The 17837-nt window shown below is 33.6% G+C and overlaps 1 protein-coding gene across 8 annotated transcripts in view; it reads left to right on the top strand.

Annotated features, from left to right (window-relative positions):
- Positions 1 to 17837, top strand: part of HOOK1 (hook microtubule tethering protein 1) — an 84297-nt gene that overhangs the window by 34988 nt on the left and 31472 nt on the right. For all 8 annotated transcript variants that reach the window (XM_054683557.2, XM_001156562.7, XM_054683542.2 and 5 more), the window contains 7 exons: positions 8707 to 8794; positions 9265 to 9325; positions 10469 to 10609; positions 13141 to 13234; positions 14985 to 15019; positions 15516 to 15598; positions 16231 to 16331. In XM_054683557.2, the coding sequence (XP_054539532.1) occupies positions 8707 to 8794; positions 9265 to 9325; positions 10469 to 10609; positions 13141 to 13234; positions 14985 to 15019; positions 15516 to 15598; positions 16231 to 16331 (603 nt within the window). The remainder of the gene's footprint in view (positions 1 to 8706; positions 8795 to 9264; positions 9326 to 10468; positions 10610 to 13140; positions 13235 to 14984; positions 15020 to 15515; positions 15599 to 16230; positions 16332 to 17837) is intronic.

Genomic DNA, 17837 nt, shown 5'->3' with positions numbered 1-17837 from the left:
ACCCTGCACTCTAATCCTCTCAGCCCTACTCTTAATAACTGTTAATCTACTTGCTATCTACAGATTTTCCTAGTCTTTCTGCAATATGTAATCATACACTTGGTGATTTTTGTGACTGACTCTTGCAAGGTTCATCAGTGTTGTAGCATATATCAGTGCTGTATCCTTTTTATTGCTGAATAATGCCGCATTGTATGGACATACGGCATTTTGTTTATCCATTCACCAGTTTATGAACATTTGGGTTGTTTCTACTTTTTGGCTGTTATCAATAATACTATGAATGTTTATGTGCAAATTTTTATTTAGATATGTTTTCATTTTTCTTGAGCATATATGCAGAAATGGTATTGATGGGTCATATGGTAACCATGTTTAACTTCACATCCTTATCATCACCTATTATCTTTTTGATTTTAGCTATCCTAGTGGATATAAATTGGCATGTCATTGTGTTTTTGATTAGCATTTCTCTACTGACTAATGTTGTTGAGCATCTTTTATGTACTTATTAGCCATTTGTATATCTTCCTTGGAAAAATGTCTCTTCAAATCCTTTGCCAATGTTTTACTTAGGTTATATGCTTTTTAATTATTGAGTTGGAATAGTTTTTTATATATTCTAGATACAAGTTCCTTGTCAGGTATATGATTTGCAGTTTTTTTTTTCTATTCTGTGTGTTATCATCTCACTTTCTTGATGATATAGTTTGCAGCACCAAGTATTACATTTTGATGAGATCAGAGTTACTTGTTTTTCCTTTTGTTGCTTGTCTTTTTTTGGTGATGTTTCTAAAAAAAACCACTGTGTAACCTAAGGTACAAAGATTTACCCTGTGTTTTTCATTTAAACAGTTTTATGGTTTTAGCTCATATATTTAGTCTGTGATCCATTTGGTATATGGTGTGAGGTAGGCATCTGGCTTTATTCTTTTGTATGTTGATATCCAGTTGTACTAGTACCACCAGTTGATAAAACTATTCTTACTACATCGAATTATTTGGTATTCTTGTTAAAAATCACTAGGCCATGATACTTTAATGGTATATACATGTCATTATACATTCGTGAAAATCCATAGGGTGTATAACAAAAAGAGTAAACTGCAATATAAATGATGGACTTTAGTTAATAACAGTGTATCAGCATTGGCTCATCAATTCTAACAAATTACCACACAAATGCAAGATAGTAATAATAGGGGAGACTGAGAGTGAGAAGAGGGTAAGAGGAATGTAAAAGAACTCTGTATTTTCTGCTCAATTTTTCTAAAAACCTAAAACTGCTCAGAAAATAACCTCCATTAATAATTAAAAAAGTTTAAAAATTCGTTTGACCATAAATGCAAGGGTTTATTTGTGGTCTTTTAATGGTTTACTACTGGTCTCTATGTCTAATCTTATGCTAGTACCACACTCATATATTGATTATTGATTACTGTAGTTTTGTAGTTAAGTTTTGAAATTGGAAAGGGTGAGTTTTCAAACTTTATTCTTCTTCAAGGCTGTTTTTGTTATTCTGATTCCCTAGCATTTTCATGTGAATCTTGAAATCAGCTTGTCAATTCTTGCAAAAAAAAGGCAGCTGAGATTTTTATAAGAACTTCTTGATCTATAGATTAATTTAGAAATGTTGCCACTTAACAGTATTAATTTTCTGATCCATGAATGTGGGCTATCATTTCATTTATTTAGATCTTAAGTGTCTTTCAACAATGTTTTGTAGTTTTCAGTGTGCAAGACTAGCACCTTTTAAACATGTATTCCTGTTTCATTCTTTTTGTTGTTATTTTAAATAAAATTATCAATATCATTTTTGGATTTGTTAACTGCTAATATGTAGAAATTTGATGGAGTTTTGTGCATTGATCATGAATCTTCCAGCCTTTTTGAATTTGTTTACTAGTTATAGTTTTTTGGTAAGTTTCTCAGGATTATCTATATGTAAGATTATGACCTCTGCAAATAGAATTGATTTTACTTCTTTATTTGCAATTCTGATAATTTTTATTTTTCTTGCTAAGTTGTACTGGCTAGAATTGTCAGTACAATGTTAAATAAAAGTGGCATGAACAGATATCATTCTTTAGGTTCTGATCTTAGGGGAAAAGCATTGAATTTTTCACCATTATGTATGATACTAGCTGTGAGTTCTTTGTTTTCGTTTTTGTTTTTGGATGCCCTCTACAAGGTTGAAGAATTTTCCTTCTATTCGTAGTTTGTTGCATGCTGTTATCCTAAAAGAGTATCGGATTTTGTCAGATGCTTTTTCTGGATCAGTGAGATGATATATAGTATTTGTACTTTATTATATTAATATGATGTATTACATTGATTTTTTTCATGTTAAACCGATCTTGCATTATTGAGATAAATTCTACTTGTTCATAATATATACTTTAAAAAGTATATTGCCAGATTCAGTTTGCAAATATTTCATTGAAGATTTTTCCATCGGTATTATAAGGGATATTGGTTTGTAATGTTCTTGTGAGGTCATACCTGGTTTTGGTATCACTGGCCACACAGAGTGAGTTGAGAAATTTTCCCTGCTTTTTTACGTTTTGGGAAAGTTCATGAAAATTGGTATTAATTCTTCTTTAAATGTTTTGTGGAGTTCAGTTTTCTGGGCCTGAGCTTTATTTGTAGGAAGTTAATAAATTACTAATTCAATCTTTTTAGTTGCTCTAGGTCTATTCAGCTATTCTATGACTTCTTGAGCTAGTGTTACTAGTTTGTTTCTTTCTAGAGATTTGTCAATTTAATTTATGTAATTTATTGGCATACAGTTGTTTATTGTTATTTCTTCTTTATTTCTGTGAGAAACAAGAGAATTTTGCTAAGTAGTGATATCCTCCCCTTTATTTGTGATTTTTGTAATTTGAATTTCTCTGTTTTTTTTTTCTTGGTTAGTTTAGCTAAAGATTTGTCAATTTTGTTGATCTTTTCAAATAACTAACTTGTGGTTTTAAAATTTGTTTTCTATTCTCTATTTTATTTATTTTTACTCTAATTTTTAATAATTCATTGGTAAAGGAACACAAATTCCTTTGTATATAAGTTTTTTTTCCTAGTTAAGATAGAAAGTTAAGTTATTGATTTGGAATTTTTCTTGATTTTTTTTAATATAGATACAGCTGTAAATTTACCTCAGGATTTATTTTGCTACATCCTGTGTTTTGGCATATTGCATTTTCATTTAATTCTTTTGAATTTTTTTTCCCTTATGATTTCTTCTTTGACACATTGGTTACTTATGAGTATCTTGCTCAGTTTTCACATATTTGTGAATATCCTAAATCTCCTTGTGTCATTGATTTATTTAATTCCATTGTGGTCAGAGAACATACTTTGTGTGCATTCAGTCCTTTTAAATTTATTGAGCCCTGTATTATGGCCTAGCATATGGTCTGTTCTGCAGAGTGTTCCATGTGGATTTTTAAAAAATGTGTATTCTACTGTTGGGTAAAGTATTCTATATATGTCAGTTAGGTCTAGTTGGTTTATAGTATTGTTCAAGTATTCTACCTTGCATCGTTGTGTATAGTTCTATCTATTATTGAAAGTAGGATACTGATATTTCCAATTGTTGTTATATCATCTCTTTTTCCCTTTAATTCCGTCAGTTTTTACCTCATGTATTTTAGGTCTGTGAGGTTCATTTATGTTTGTAATTGTTATATCTTCCTGATAGATTGATTTTTCTAATGTCTGTCTTTTTTCTGGTTACAATATTTATCTTAAAGTCTGTTTTGTTTAATATTAGTATAGCCCTGTATCTTTCTTTTGGTTACTGTTTGCATCATTTTTTTCACCCTTTTATTTTCAAACTATATTTGTGTCTTTTATACTAAGATCTATTTCTTTCACCTAGCATTTACTTGGATCATTTTTAATCGATTCTGCCAGTATTTGCTTTTCAATTGGAGTTTGGAATCCATTTACATTTAATGTAATTACCGATAAAAATAGCATTTAGGTCTACCATTTTATTTTGTTTTCTGTATGTCTTTTTTTCTCCTCCATTTTTCTACTACTGCCTTTTGTGTTAGACATTTTCAATACACCAGTTTAGTTCCTTAGTTTCTTTTACAAGTTTTTAAAAGCTATTTTCTGATGGTTGTTATGGGGGATTACAATTAGCATCTTACCTTGAAACAATCCATTTAGAGTAAATGGTAAACCTAATTTCAATAGTATACTGAAAACTACTCCAAAATAAAAGCTTTTCCTCCCCTCTGCTTTATGCTGTTACATCTTTATACATTATAAACTCATTAATACTGTTTTATAATTAATGCTTTATACTATTGTCTTTTAAATCAAATTGTAGACTAAAAGAGTTAAAAATACATTAATCTTAAATATATATATATATATATATATATATTTTTTTTTTTTTTTTTTTTTTTTTTTTTGAGACGGAGTCTCCCTCTGTTGCCCAGGCTGGAGTGCAGTGACACGATTTTGGCTTACTACAACCTCTGCCTCCTGGGTTCAAGCGATTCTCCTGCGTGAGCCTCCTGAGTAGCTGGGATTACAGGCGCATGCCACCATGCCTGACTAATTTTTGTATTTTTAATAGAGACGGGGTTTCACCGTGTTGGTCAGGCTGGTCTCAAACTCCTGACCTTGTGACCCACCTGCCTCGACCTCCCAAAGTGCTGGGATTACAGGCATAAGCCACCGCGCCCAGCCATTAAAATATATTTGTGTATATAGTTACCTCTGTTGGTGGTGTTTCTTTGGCTAAATTCAAATTTCTCAGTAGTGTCCTTTTATTTCAACCTGAAGGACTCCTTTTAGTATTTTTCTATAGAGAAAGTCTGCTAATGATACATTCTCTTTTTTTTTTTTTTACTCTTGGAAAAATTTCAGTTCATCTTTCATATTCAAAAGATGTATTGCTAGATATAAAATTCTTGTTTGACAGTCTTTTTCTTTTAGCATTTTATGTCATCCTACTGTGTTATGGCCTCCATTATTTGATGAGAAATCTGCTGTTAATCTTATTAAGGCTCCTTTTATGTGATGAATCCTTTTTCTCTTGCTGCTTTCAAGATTTTCACTTTGCCCTTGGCTTTCAGCAGTTTGACTTTGATATATCCAGGTGTGTGGATCCTTTTTAGTTTATTGTACTTTGAATTTGTTGAATTTCTTAGAACTGTAGATTGATGATCCAAGGTTGGAAAAAATTTGATTTCCAGATTTGAAATATTATATTATTTAAATGTCAGGTTTTCAACAAAAATGCAAGATATACAAAGAAACAGGGTAGCCTATACATGGTAAAACAACGACAACAAGCAGTCAACAGAAACAGCCAGTGAGGTGTGCTAATAGGTGGATATACTAGACTAACACAGAGAGAGCTATTCGAAGTATGTTCAAAGAACTAAAGCAAACCTTTTATTTTTCTTTTAAACAAAAACAAAAATAACACTTTATTTTAGGTTCAGGGATACATATGAAGTTTTGTTATATAGGTCAACTCATGCCATGGGGATTCGTCGTAAAGATTGTTTCCTCAACCAGGTATTAAGCCCAGTACCCAATAGTTATCTTTTCTGCTCCTCTCTCTCCACCAACCCTCTGCTCTCAAGTAAACCCCAGTGTCTATTGCTCCCTTCTTTGTGTTCATGAGTTCTCATCATTTAGCTTCCACTTGTGAGAACATGTGGTATTTGGTTTTCTGTTCCTGTGTTAGTTTGCTAAGGATAATAGCCTCCACCTCCATCCATGTTCCTGCAAAAGACATGATCTTGCTCTTTTTTATGGCTGCATAGTATTCCATGGTGTATATGTACCACATTTTCTTTATCCAATCTGTCATTAATGGGCATTTAGACTGATTCCATGATTTTGCTCTTATGAATAGTTCTGCAGTAAACATTTGCATGCATGTGCTTTTAAAGAATAAGGAAATTTTATAACTTTTCATAAAATTTGGCAAGTTTTTAGCAATTTTTCTCTTCTTCTGGGTTTCCTGTTATGTGTATATTGGCATACTTGATGGGAGTCCTACAGCTCTCTGATACTCCTCTGCTGAAGTCTGCACTGAGCCCATCTAGTTATTTTACTTTATTTTTTTGAGACATGGTCTTGCTCTGTCATCCAGGCTGGAGTGCAGTGGCGCAGTCACGGCTCATTGAAGCCTCAACCCCTTGGGCATCAAGCAGTCTTCTTGCCTCAGTCTCCCTAGTAGTTGGGACTATAAGCACACTCCACCATACCTAGCTAATTTATATATATATATATATATATATATATTTTTTTTTTTTTTTTTTGTAGAGACAGGGTTTGCCATGTTGCCCAGGCTGGTCAAGCTCCTGGGAATCTGCCCACCTCAGCCTCCCATAGTGAATTGTTTGTTTGTTTGTTTTGCTTTGCTTTTTTTTTTTTTTTAGACATGGGGACTCACTGTGTTGGCCAGGTTGGTCTTGAACTCCTTGCCTCAAACAATCCTTTCACCTTAGCTCTTAAAGTACTGGGATTCCAGGCATGAGCTACCACAACCAGCCCCTATAGTGAATTTTTCATATCATTTATTGTTCTTTTCAACTCAAAATTTCTAGTTATTTCTTTTTAATAAATTCTCTTATACTCTCTTTGGTGAGACATTGCTATAATTTCTTTTAATTCTTTACAAATGGTTTGCTTTAGTTCTTTGAACATACTTAGAATCGCTCTCTCTGTCTTAGTCTAGTCTGTCTACCCACTGGCACTCTCACTGGCTGTTTCTGTTGACTTCTTTTTTTTTTTCACCCTGTGTATAGGCTATTCTGTTTGTGTATTTTGTATTTTTGTTGAAAATCTGACATTTAAAATAATATAAAATTTCAAATCTGGAAATCAGACTTTTTCCATTCTTAGGGTTTATTGTTGTTGCTGTTTGTTTTTTTAAGTGACTTTTTGGGACTAATTCTGTAAAGCCCACATTCTTTATGTTGTGTAGCCACTGAAGTCTCTGCTCAGTTACCACAGTGGTTAGTTCGTGATTGGTCAGAGATTACCATAGATGCCTTGAGTCTTTGGTAAAGGCTGTGACATTATGTGTGTTATAAAACACCTTCAGTGCTTAGGCAGTTTGAAATTCTGCCTTTGCCTTCCTGTTTGCTCAGGGCCTCATGTTTATCCAGTGCTGAGACAATGCGGGCCCTCTCATGTCTTTTCTGGGCATGTGCACAGCCCTGTACTTGGCTGACCTTTGAGATCTCCGGGAACATGTCAGAGCTTTTTAAAGATTCCTATGGGCATCTTATTTCTCAGATCTTTCTTGCAAATTTTTGGCCAGGCTCTTGTGTACCATAGCCATTATCACAGCCTTCAGTACCTGTGGTGGCAAACAGTTGCTGATGATTCTATTTGCCAAATGTCTCGGAAATATTTCCTGCAGAGCAAGCAGTGAATCAGGTCAAATCATGAAGAGCCCCTACAAATGGGATTTAGGAAGCTGCAAGACAGGTTAAACAGTGACAATTCTCTGTGGATGGGGCTTTTTAAGGGAGCCCCATATCCATCCAGTCTGTGCCCATTCTGGTGGCTGCTAGAGCTGCTGGTTTTCACAGCTACAGCAATTGAAAGGCTGCTTGTTTTCAAGGTTACTGCAGAGCTGGGGAGACGGGAATCGTAGTTAGAAAAGTTAAAAGAGCAAAAAGCTTGCTGTTCTAACCAAGGTTTAGCAGGATTACTTTAATAAATGCTCACCAGACTGTTGTAGGCCTTTGGTTTATTCCCAGAATTCTGAAATAGTTGATAATGACAAATGTGCTAGTGTGTGCATTACGTTAACGGAGGAACAGATTTACAGAGGTCTTTGTGCCTGCTCCTGCTAGATTTCCAACTTTAGGGTTCAGAGATCCTTAAGGCACCTACGGACCCCTTGAATCAGTTACCAGTTTACTGCTAAATTGATTTGAAACACGTAATGGACTAATTAGGGCTTTGTTTATTGACTTGGAACGTAACAGCATTTAACACATGATTTTATATTCAGTAGTACTTTTCAAGTTCTGGGAAAATGATTTAAACATGAACGTTCTGTTCGTAACCTAGAAGTTTGTCATTGGTGTAGGCTCTAAAATAAAATAGTCAATGATATGAGGTACCAGCTTGCTGTCCTTGGGAAATGGTGTTTTTCCGCCAATGTGTATCTCCAGGATACTACTTACCACTTCTTCCAGTTGAGTTTCACAACAGTGGTAAAAAGAAGTAACTAGTCTCCAGCGTCTCTTACACACCAACCTATATTCTAGATCCTTGACTAATACCACCTTTGTTATTCAGAACACCTTTGCAAGGGTTTATGTATCGGTATTCCTATTTTGAAGTTATAGATACTAAAGCCAAAGAGTTATATAAGTTGCCTAAGATAATATAGCTAGGAAGTGGTGAAATTGGTATTCAAACCATGGTCTTTATGCCTCCAAAGTCCATGCTTTTTTATTACCCATTGCATATCTGTCCTCTGTTACATAATTGCATTCATTTTGTTCAAAGATAACCTATCTGATGGGGAAGTCAAAACCATGTATAAAGACACATACTATTTATGTAACTTAATAGAAAATGAGCTTCTTAAAACTAAAACATTGTCACTTAAAATTAAGCAACAATTATTAAACTAGTTAAGATAAATTGTAAGCATAAAGTACATTGTTTATAGGCAGAATTAAATACTTTGCTGATATCAACAATTCTTTTCAGAGACTAATTGAGCAGCGTGATACTTTGAAAGAAACAAATGAAGAGCTTCGATGTTCACAAGTACAACAGGACCACCTAAACCAAACAGGTTAATTGTGTTAGATTTAGAAAAGTTTCAGCCTGGGCAGCATAGTGGGACTCCATTCAACAAAAAATAAAAACTTAACCTGTCATGGTGGTGCATGCCTATAGTCCTAGCTCTGGGAGGCTGAGGCGGGAGGATCACTTGAGCCTAGGAGTTTGAAGTTGCAGTGAGCTATGATTGTACCACTGCACTCCAGGCTTGGTGTGAAAGAGAAAAAGAGAGAAAGAGAGAAAGGAAAGAAAGAAGGAGGGAAGGAAGGAAGGAAGGAAGGAGCACGGGAGGGAGGGAAAGGAAGGAAAGGAAAGGAGAGGAGGAGGGAGGGGAGGGGGAGGGGAGCAGGGGATTGGGTTTTTGGACAGAGAGAGACCCTATCGAAAGAAAGAAAAACAAAGGGAGGGAGGGGGGGAAGGAGGGAGGATTTTTTAAAATAGTTGAAATACTGAAATGCTAATTTATTTTTTGTTATTTTTTAGATGCATCTGCTACAAAAAGTTATGAGAATCTTGCTGCTGAGATTATGCCAGTGGAATATAGGTAAATTTGTTTCATAATTTGATAGAATTATATTTAATATTATAATTTTTTTTGTTTTTTTGTAAATGTCTTGGCCTTTAAAAACTTATTTTATGACTCATAGAGCTGAAAATTACTGTTTGATCTACTTAAACTTTCTAAATCAGATTATTATTGCTACCACAACAATTTAAAATTTTATCAGAAGTAAAATTTCACAAACCTGTTGAATAACATATTTTAGTTTTTATAATATGACATGACCCCCATGTGCTATGTTATAATTGCTTTAACTAGGGAAATTTAAGTATATACTTTAAAGTTAGGAAATTATTAGAAAACAAAAATCAATATGATTTCACAAGCCTTTGATGGGAGAAGTGGTAAATGTATAAAGGGAGAAAAGTTACTTATCTTGCTTAGTGGGGAGTCAATCATTAACTTAAAATTAGTAATTTAAAAAATAGCCATATGAGCTTTTTTTTTAGAGTTATACTATTGGCATTCAGAAGAACAAAAAATGAGATTAATTGAAATTAGTTGCTTTTGAAGAATGGGATTTGGCAGGGGAACAACTAAGGGAGAGTATTACTTCCCTATTTAATACAAATAATATTAATATCAATAATATTAATAAAAAGTTGCATTTTTTAAAAGTACATGTAAATCTTTAATAAAATTTTTTTCAGAAACAAAAGATCTAGAAACTTTCTTATTGCCATTATAAGGTATATATTAAAATTTTGCTCAAACTATAGTTTCTTAAATCTATTGCTTTTCTTTTATGTGTTTTCTAAGCATATACTATTTGTTTCCTTTAGCGAATAGTTTCTAAATTACCAAAGTAATATAATTTCTATTATCTCTTCAGGAATGGCATAATAACAATTTAATGATTTATAGCATAATCCTATATGGTACCTATAAAATTTGACTGCTTTTTTTTAAAGGCACAGTCTTGCAGTTTACATAATTTTTTCTTAAACACTTTCAGAAGCTTTTGTTGGAGTTTAAGAGTTTCATACCCTACCAGCTGTGCTAGCTGGTCCTGCTTGCATCTTAAAATGGTAGCTATTGAGTGGACAGGAATTTCCTTTTTTTAACTAAAGAATATAATGACTCATATTTTTAAAAATTAAAAAAGATTTTGCTTTGTAACATCAGGGAGGTGTTTATTCGACTGCAACATGAAAATAAGATGCTTCGCTTACAGCAAGAAGGCTCTGAGAATGAACGTATTGAGGAACTTCAGGAGCAGCTAGAACAGAAACACCGTAAAATGAATGAACTGGAAACTGAGCAGAGGTGATATGCTCCTTAGTAATTGAAAATCTTGGTGATTTTATTACTAAGCCATAAAATCTTGATTCACAGAAATGGAAAATATTATTGTAGCTAAAGTAATTAGAATTACCTAGAAATAGTTTAATATTTTTGTTAGTAGTCTTTCATCACTATAAGCTTCACTCTGTGAAAGAAGTCAGGTGATTCATTTCAGTTATATTTATAAAATATATGGATAATCCATTAATTTCAGCATTCTTGGTTAACCAGGCTACTTATTCTTTTTATTCTTTTTGAGACAGAGTCTCCCTCTGTCGCCCAGGCTGGAGTACAGTGGCGCGATCTTTGCTCATTGCAGCTTCCACCTTCCCAGTTCAAGTGATTCTCATGCCTCAGCCTCCTGAATAGCTGCAATTAGAGACATGCACCACCATGCTTGGATAGTTTTTGTATTTGTTTTCTTCTCTTTCTTTTTTTTTTTTTTTGAGACGGAGTCTTGCTCTGTCACCCAGGCTAGAGTGCAGTAGCGCGATCTCGGCTCACTGCAACTTCCGCCTCACGGGTTCAAGCAATTCTCCTGCCTCACCCTCCCAAGTAGATGGGACTATAGGCAGACGCCACTACGCCTGGCTAATTTTTTTTTGTATTTTTAGTAGAGATGGGGTTTCACCATGTTGACCAGGCTCATCTCAATCTCCTGACCTCATGATCCACCCACCCTGGCCTCCCAAAGTGCTGGGATTACAGGCGTGAGCCACCATGCCCGGCCAATTTTTGTATTATTAGTAGAGATGGGGCTTCACCATGTTGGCTGGGCTGGTCTCGAACTCCTGACCTCATGTAATCCACCTACCTCAGCCTTCCAAAGTTGCTGGGATTACAAACATGAGCCACTGTGTCTGGCCCACCAGGCTACTTATTCTTAAATTTCATTTAGATATGTTCATAATTCAGAAAGTTTGACAAATGAATAAATGACAGTTTGGCTTTCTACTGAAGTCTAGTGCATAGATAAGATCTAGATTGTGGAATCAAATTTAAATCCCACTTCTAATTTAACTTATTAACTGTTTCTGGACAAGTTACTGAAACTTACACTCAGTGTCTTCAGGTGTAAATACAAGTTGTTAGGAAGACTACAGATAATGAGCTTAAAGCAAATGATGTGCTTATGTGGTATCAATGAAGTGCTCAAAACTTATTATAATATGCTTTTCTAAGTACTTTTTTGCTATTAACTCAGTAAATCCTCATAATAACTCTATGAAATAGTAACCATGTAGTAACCAATAGCTCTTTTTCTATGGATAAGGAATATGGATACAGAGAAGTTAAATAACATACCTAAAGTTATACACCTAGTAGTTCTGGATCCTCCATAATGAACTCTCTGTCAATCTGATTACTGAGTCTTTACTCCTAACTACTATGGTAACTTCCCTGTTATAAATGGTGTACTTACTATAAGGGTATTTGGATTTATTTAACCTTTATTGAATCCCAGACACCAACAGAAATTTTAGACATACTTGAATCTTACCTTTCTCAAACTTGTGTGTAACTTGTGTGTATAAGGTTACATAAACAGTGGTTAAAAGAAGAATAACAATTTAGTTTTCTAAAGAGACCATTAAATATTACTATTTTATTCAGTTCAATACCAGTTGTTAGCACTTTTCTGAAGAGACCATTAAATATTATCATCTTACTCAGTTCAATACCAGTTGTTAACACCTTTCTGAAGAGACCATTACATATTATCATCTTACTCAGTTCAATACCAGTTGTTAACACTTTTCTGAAGAGACCATTACATATTACTATCTTATTCAGTTCAATACAAGTTGTTAGCACTGGGGAAATCATTTAAGCTTTTAAGGAATTAACATAGGAAAGCAGACATGTAAATAGATAATTGCTATATTATGTGATAACTGCAACAGTGGAATATTATAGCAGGCAGGTGAGTGTGTATGTGTGGATACACATAGAGGGAGAGGGAGATACTAACTCTTGCTAGTAACTTCCAGTGGAAGTAACTCTTAAGCACAGTTTTAAAGAATGAGATTTTGCCACGTTAGAATCTGAGTTAGTTGCTAGTGGCACTCCCTTTAATTTAAATTTAAAAAAACTTGTGGAAATGATTGGAAAATGGTGACCTTCCTCTTCCAATACGCTGTGAAATCTGAAACAGAAGATGGAAATCTAGTTTTCATTCATTAAAAATACAACTGTAGAAAAATTGAGCTGGTTTTCTGATTTTTCTACCAGTGAGTGCGGTGTAGAAATGTTTTTGCCACCGACATTTAAGTTCCTTAAAATTTTAAATGTAGGCATATATACTTTCAGGAAAAAAGTTTTCTTTTAAAAAGTATTTTCTTAGAAGTAGCCTGCCGTACTTCATATTGTACCTAGGCACAGATAATTATTCCGCATTTGTCATTGCTATAAACATATTTTTTACTTAAATTGCTAACTGAATGTACCTTTGTAGATCCTTAACTGCTTTGACTTTCAATACAAGTAAATGCTTATAACCCATCTTACAATAGGCTGAGCAAAGAGCGTATTAGAGAATTGCAGCAGCAGATTGAGGACCTCCAGAAATCTTTACAGGAACAAGGTTCCAAGTCTGAAGGCGAAAGTGTAAGTAACTTAGAAATTATAATAATTCTGCTGTGTATGGCTTTTCTTTAATAGATCATGATGCCCAAATTAATCTTGTATTGGAAAGTACAGCCCTTATCATTGAGAATAGCCTTAAATACCGTATATATCTGCATAATAGATGCAGTGATTTTGCCAACTTGGAGCCTGTCAGTTGATCATCTACATTGGAAGGTGATTTCTGTCTGTCCTGCTTCAACAGCTATACCAAAGTTCGTGATGATTCTTAATCATCATTCAACATCATTTAGCAGCTATACCAAAGTTCATGATGATTCTTGATTGAGAGCATACTACAATTGAGGCCTTCATAGTTCTGCTGGAATTCCAACAGGGCTGGCCTGAGAAAAATCCAGATGAGAGTAATTAGCAGTCAGAATTGAGGAAACCTTCTAATAGGAAAAGAGAGAATGGGAAAATGATTTCTACCTAAAGATCATGCCAAAAATGGATTATACCCGTCTCTGAAGGACAGAAACTTTAATGCAGCCTTGGAGGCATCACTCATTTCTTTCTCCTTCCTTAATGATTCATGGCCTTACCGTTTTCTGATGCATTTTGACAGCAGCTATTGTGAGAGCAGAGATAAGAGGATTTAAAAGAGATCAAACTTAGCCAAAATCTGACTATACCTAGCAACTTTTCTATAGTTTGATCTTTTTATGTGAAGAGAAAAAGAAGTAATGATTGAGGGATTGTTGTACTTAATTAAAAATAACAAGAAAAAAGGACTAGATATGTGTTAGGGATATCTTGATTGATTGAGATTAGATAAAATGCTAGGTGATTATACCTGTGTTGATGGGGGAGGAAACTTTGCAGAGTAAAGAGATGAAAAGGAAAATTGAAAGAGTTGCATTTTCTTTCTGTCTTTTATGTGCTTTATATTATTTTCTTTTTTTTTCCCTGGGGGCTTGGAAAATAGAAATCGTCTCATGCATGGCGGCATCTCATATGTGCATATATACGGTATTGTAAACTTCTCTAATACAAATATTATTTTAAGCCATACTAGAGAATACTTTTAAAATGAGGTATTTTGGGGGGAGCACATTTTGGCTGGCAGTGTTTTAAAGATAAATGTCTTTATTATTTTAATATATTGGTATCCAACTTGTATTTCAGATTATATATTTTAAATACTTCACCTATACAATAGATGCGGAACGACTATTGCAATTTAAAGTACTGTTTTTTAAAAGAGGAAATTGTATGTTTAAAATTTTGCTTTTTAACAATATTCAGTTGCTTCATTTTGGTGTTATTAAAGTATTTACAACTATAATAAAATTTTATTATAAAGATAATTATTTTAGATATTTAAGTTTGTTCCTCATAAGAGGCCCAAAATCTTAAAATTTTTATTCTGAATAAATGATTTTTAAAATATTTTAATGTTTGATACTCCTCAGTATATCACATTCAGCTTGCATTTGGTGTTTTTCAAGTTCAGATTTAATTTTTATTACATTCAGAAACATGAGGCATTTTTCTTTCTGTTTTTGTACCTTTTTACATTTCATTTTCTATTTTTCCTTTCCTTTTTGAAGTAAAAAAAGAACCTAAAAAGTTTATGCTTCTTAAAGTGTGTTATTGGAAATACAAATTTTAAAAATATTTATAATTTTGCCTGGTACACCTTCAAAAGGAGGTAAAGAGATTTCGATGTCTGGAAAATTGACCTTTGTCAAGATAGTCATCTTACAGCAATTTTTTTTAAATTTTATAGTCCAGCAAATTAAAGCAGAAGTTGGAAGCTCATATGTAAGTAAAACTGATATTTCTTTTCAAATATGAGAAGGGAGGGGTTGTAAAAGCCTCTAAAGTTAATCTCCTTTTCGGATTTTGTCTAGAAAAGCAAATATCCTGATGCTAATTGATACACCTGCTGCAAAAGTGAAAAGCATGCTAAAGATTCAGCCTCCCTACTACCCCCATCCCAAACTCCTACATCTTTCCGTTGTTAATATCATTTGGAAAGTTTAAAAAAACAGATTAACTATCACAACTAGATTATATGGGATGTTAAACCTATAAAATATTTTACTTTCTTAGGAAGCAAGGGTGGCAAGGGAAACAATTTAACCTTTTTGGCACCTGCCGTGTGCCTGACTGTTTACATCCTCATGACAACCCCTGCAGTCAGGCAGATAGTATTCCCATTTCACAGATGAGGAACCAAGGGTCAGAAAGCAACTTGCCCAAGGTCCACAAATGTTATATGGCAGAGACCAGTCTCCATGCTTTTTCTACCTCTTAGGGAAAAACTCACAGAGGTCCATGAAGAATTACAGAAGAAACAAGAACTCATTGAAGATCTTCAGCCAGATATAAATCAAAATGGTAGGTATCTGTGAAAACTTGGATCAGACAACAGTATATCTAAGGACTTACCCTTTTTTATTGAAGGATGCAAGGTCTATGTGTAAGTTTTTGCACAATGTGTAGATACATATATTGTAAATAAGGACTATGATAATTTTTAGTGCTGAAGTCATTAATAAATGATATATTATTAAAGCAAAAAATCTAATAAAATGAATTGATGGATATATGGGAGTATCAAACATTAAAAAATAAGATTAATCTGGAAATGTGGGTAAAAATGATTTCAAATCAGATTGATATAAACTTTAAAACATTGTGTAGAAATGCTTTATTTTTCTTGTGGTTGTGCTTACTGTAGGGTATATTTGCTATTTATACTTGATAGAAAGGAGAAAAAGAACTAAATAAAGCAGATTGTAGATATTTTTAAGGGTCAAATAATAAAAGATTGAGAATGTGTTGGTTGTATTTCAAAACTTTTAGATAAGAATTCACTACAAAGAATAAATAACAGGCTTTTCTTTTAAGTTATCTTATCAGTCTTTAGAAAATAAATATTATAAATATAATTTTATGTGAGGATGAAGTATTTTAATAGGTAGTAAATATTAATAACTGATTATGTTTCATTTTATTTTTACTAATAGTACAAAAGATCAATGAACTTGAAGCTGCTCTTCAGAAGAAAGATGAAGATATGAAAGCAATGGAGGAAAGATATAAAATGTACTTGGAGAAAGCCAGAAATGTGAGTGACTTATCTTTCGGAGCTCAAGACTTTGTGGCCTGTGTTTTAGCAAGGCTCATTTCACCGGATTTTTCTGCCATTCTTGTATCTGTATCTAATCACTTCTCTATTAACTGTATTGCCTTACCTGTCAGGTTTCCGTAGTATTTCCCAATCAGTTCTCATACTCTTAGTCTCACTCATCAGTGTCAGATAAAATAGGCCATAGCTAATAGGGACTGTTTAGACAGACTGTCGTGATGTCAGAGAGAGTGATGGCTATAATGTATGGAATCTTTAGTTCTTGGCAAAATAAGCCCAGAATTCTTATTTGCTAGAATCTTTGCAAATTTTCTAAGAATATAATTTTTCTAGAAACAGCAAAATGGATATTTTATCTTTTGTAAAAGTTTAGCTTTTTAAATGTATTTGAAATTGTTGTAGCATTTAGTTTGAGATTAGATAGTTAAACGCTTTTCAAATGTTCATCACACTCAAGGTTTAAAAAGGTAGCGGTTTACTTCATAGTCACATTGAGTCCAATCATAAATGGGGAAGGGGCACTTCTCCATGTAGTCATTCAGAGTCCTAAGCTGACAGAGGCTCTGCCTTCTTCAGCATAGGGATCCCAGGTTCACTTGACCTTGTCCAACTAGGTCAAATGAAGAAAGACAGCCTAGATTGCATAGGAGATATGTAATGGGCGAGGCCTGAAAACAGCATAAATCACTTTCACTCCCACTTTGGAGCGCAGGCATGTGACCACACTACATTTATGGAACAGACTTTGCAAAAGTAAAATAATGCCTACATAATACTTAGTTGTGTGGGATATAACAGAGTTTACTTAAGCATTATCCTACTATTGGAAATAATCTGTATTCATTTCCTTTTCCTTTCTTGCTCCTATAAATAAGACTATAGTCAACATAATTATACAGAAAGCTTTCTCTTTATTTTGGTTTATTATCTTAACCTTATTTCCTAGAAATGGAAGTATTGGGTCATAGGATAAGATCATAAGATGCTTGATATGTATTTCTAAATGACATTTTAAGAGGACTATAACTAATTGAACAAAACCATGACAATGAATACCACATTTTTGCCACCATTGATTAATATCATTTAAAAGACAGTTGCTTGCTTTCATAAATATGATTTTTTTTCCCATTACCTTATTTGGGGCAAGAGGTTTAAATAATGGTTAAGATACTGGCTAAAGTAATAACATGTCCTTGTAGAAAATTCAGAAAATATACAAATCACAACCATTTATCACTTAGAGATAATAAACTATGATTTGCTCTTTGTAATTAAATTGATATAAATTATTCAATGTATTCTGCTTTTATGGTGTGCATTCCATGAGGGCAGGCACCACGTCTCCCATAAATTGCTGAATCCTCATCTGCCAGTATCTACCACACAGTTGTCACTCAATAAATGATTTTTGGATGAATGAAGGAGCCACAATAGTATTTTGGTATTTTACCATCCAGTCTTCTTCTTTTTCCTCTATAAATG

The sequence above is a fragment of the Pan troglodytes genome, chromosome 1, assembly GCF_028858775.2.
Source record: "Pan troglodytes isolate AG18354 chromosome 1, NHGRI_mPanTro3-v2.0_pri, whole genome shotgun sequence".
NCBI lineage: Eukaryota > Metazoa > Chordata > Mammalia > Primates > Hominidae > Pan > Pan troglodytes.
This window is presented reverse-complemented; position numbering and strand designations above follow the sequence as displayed.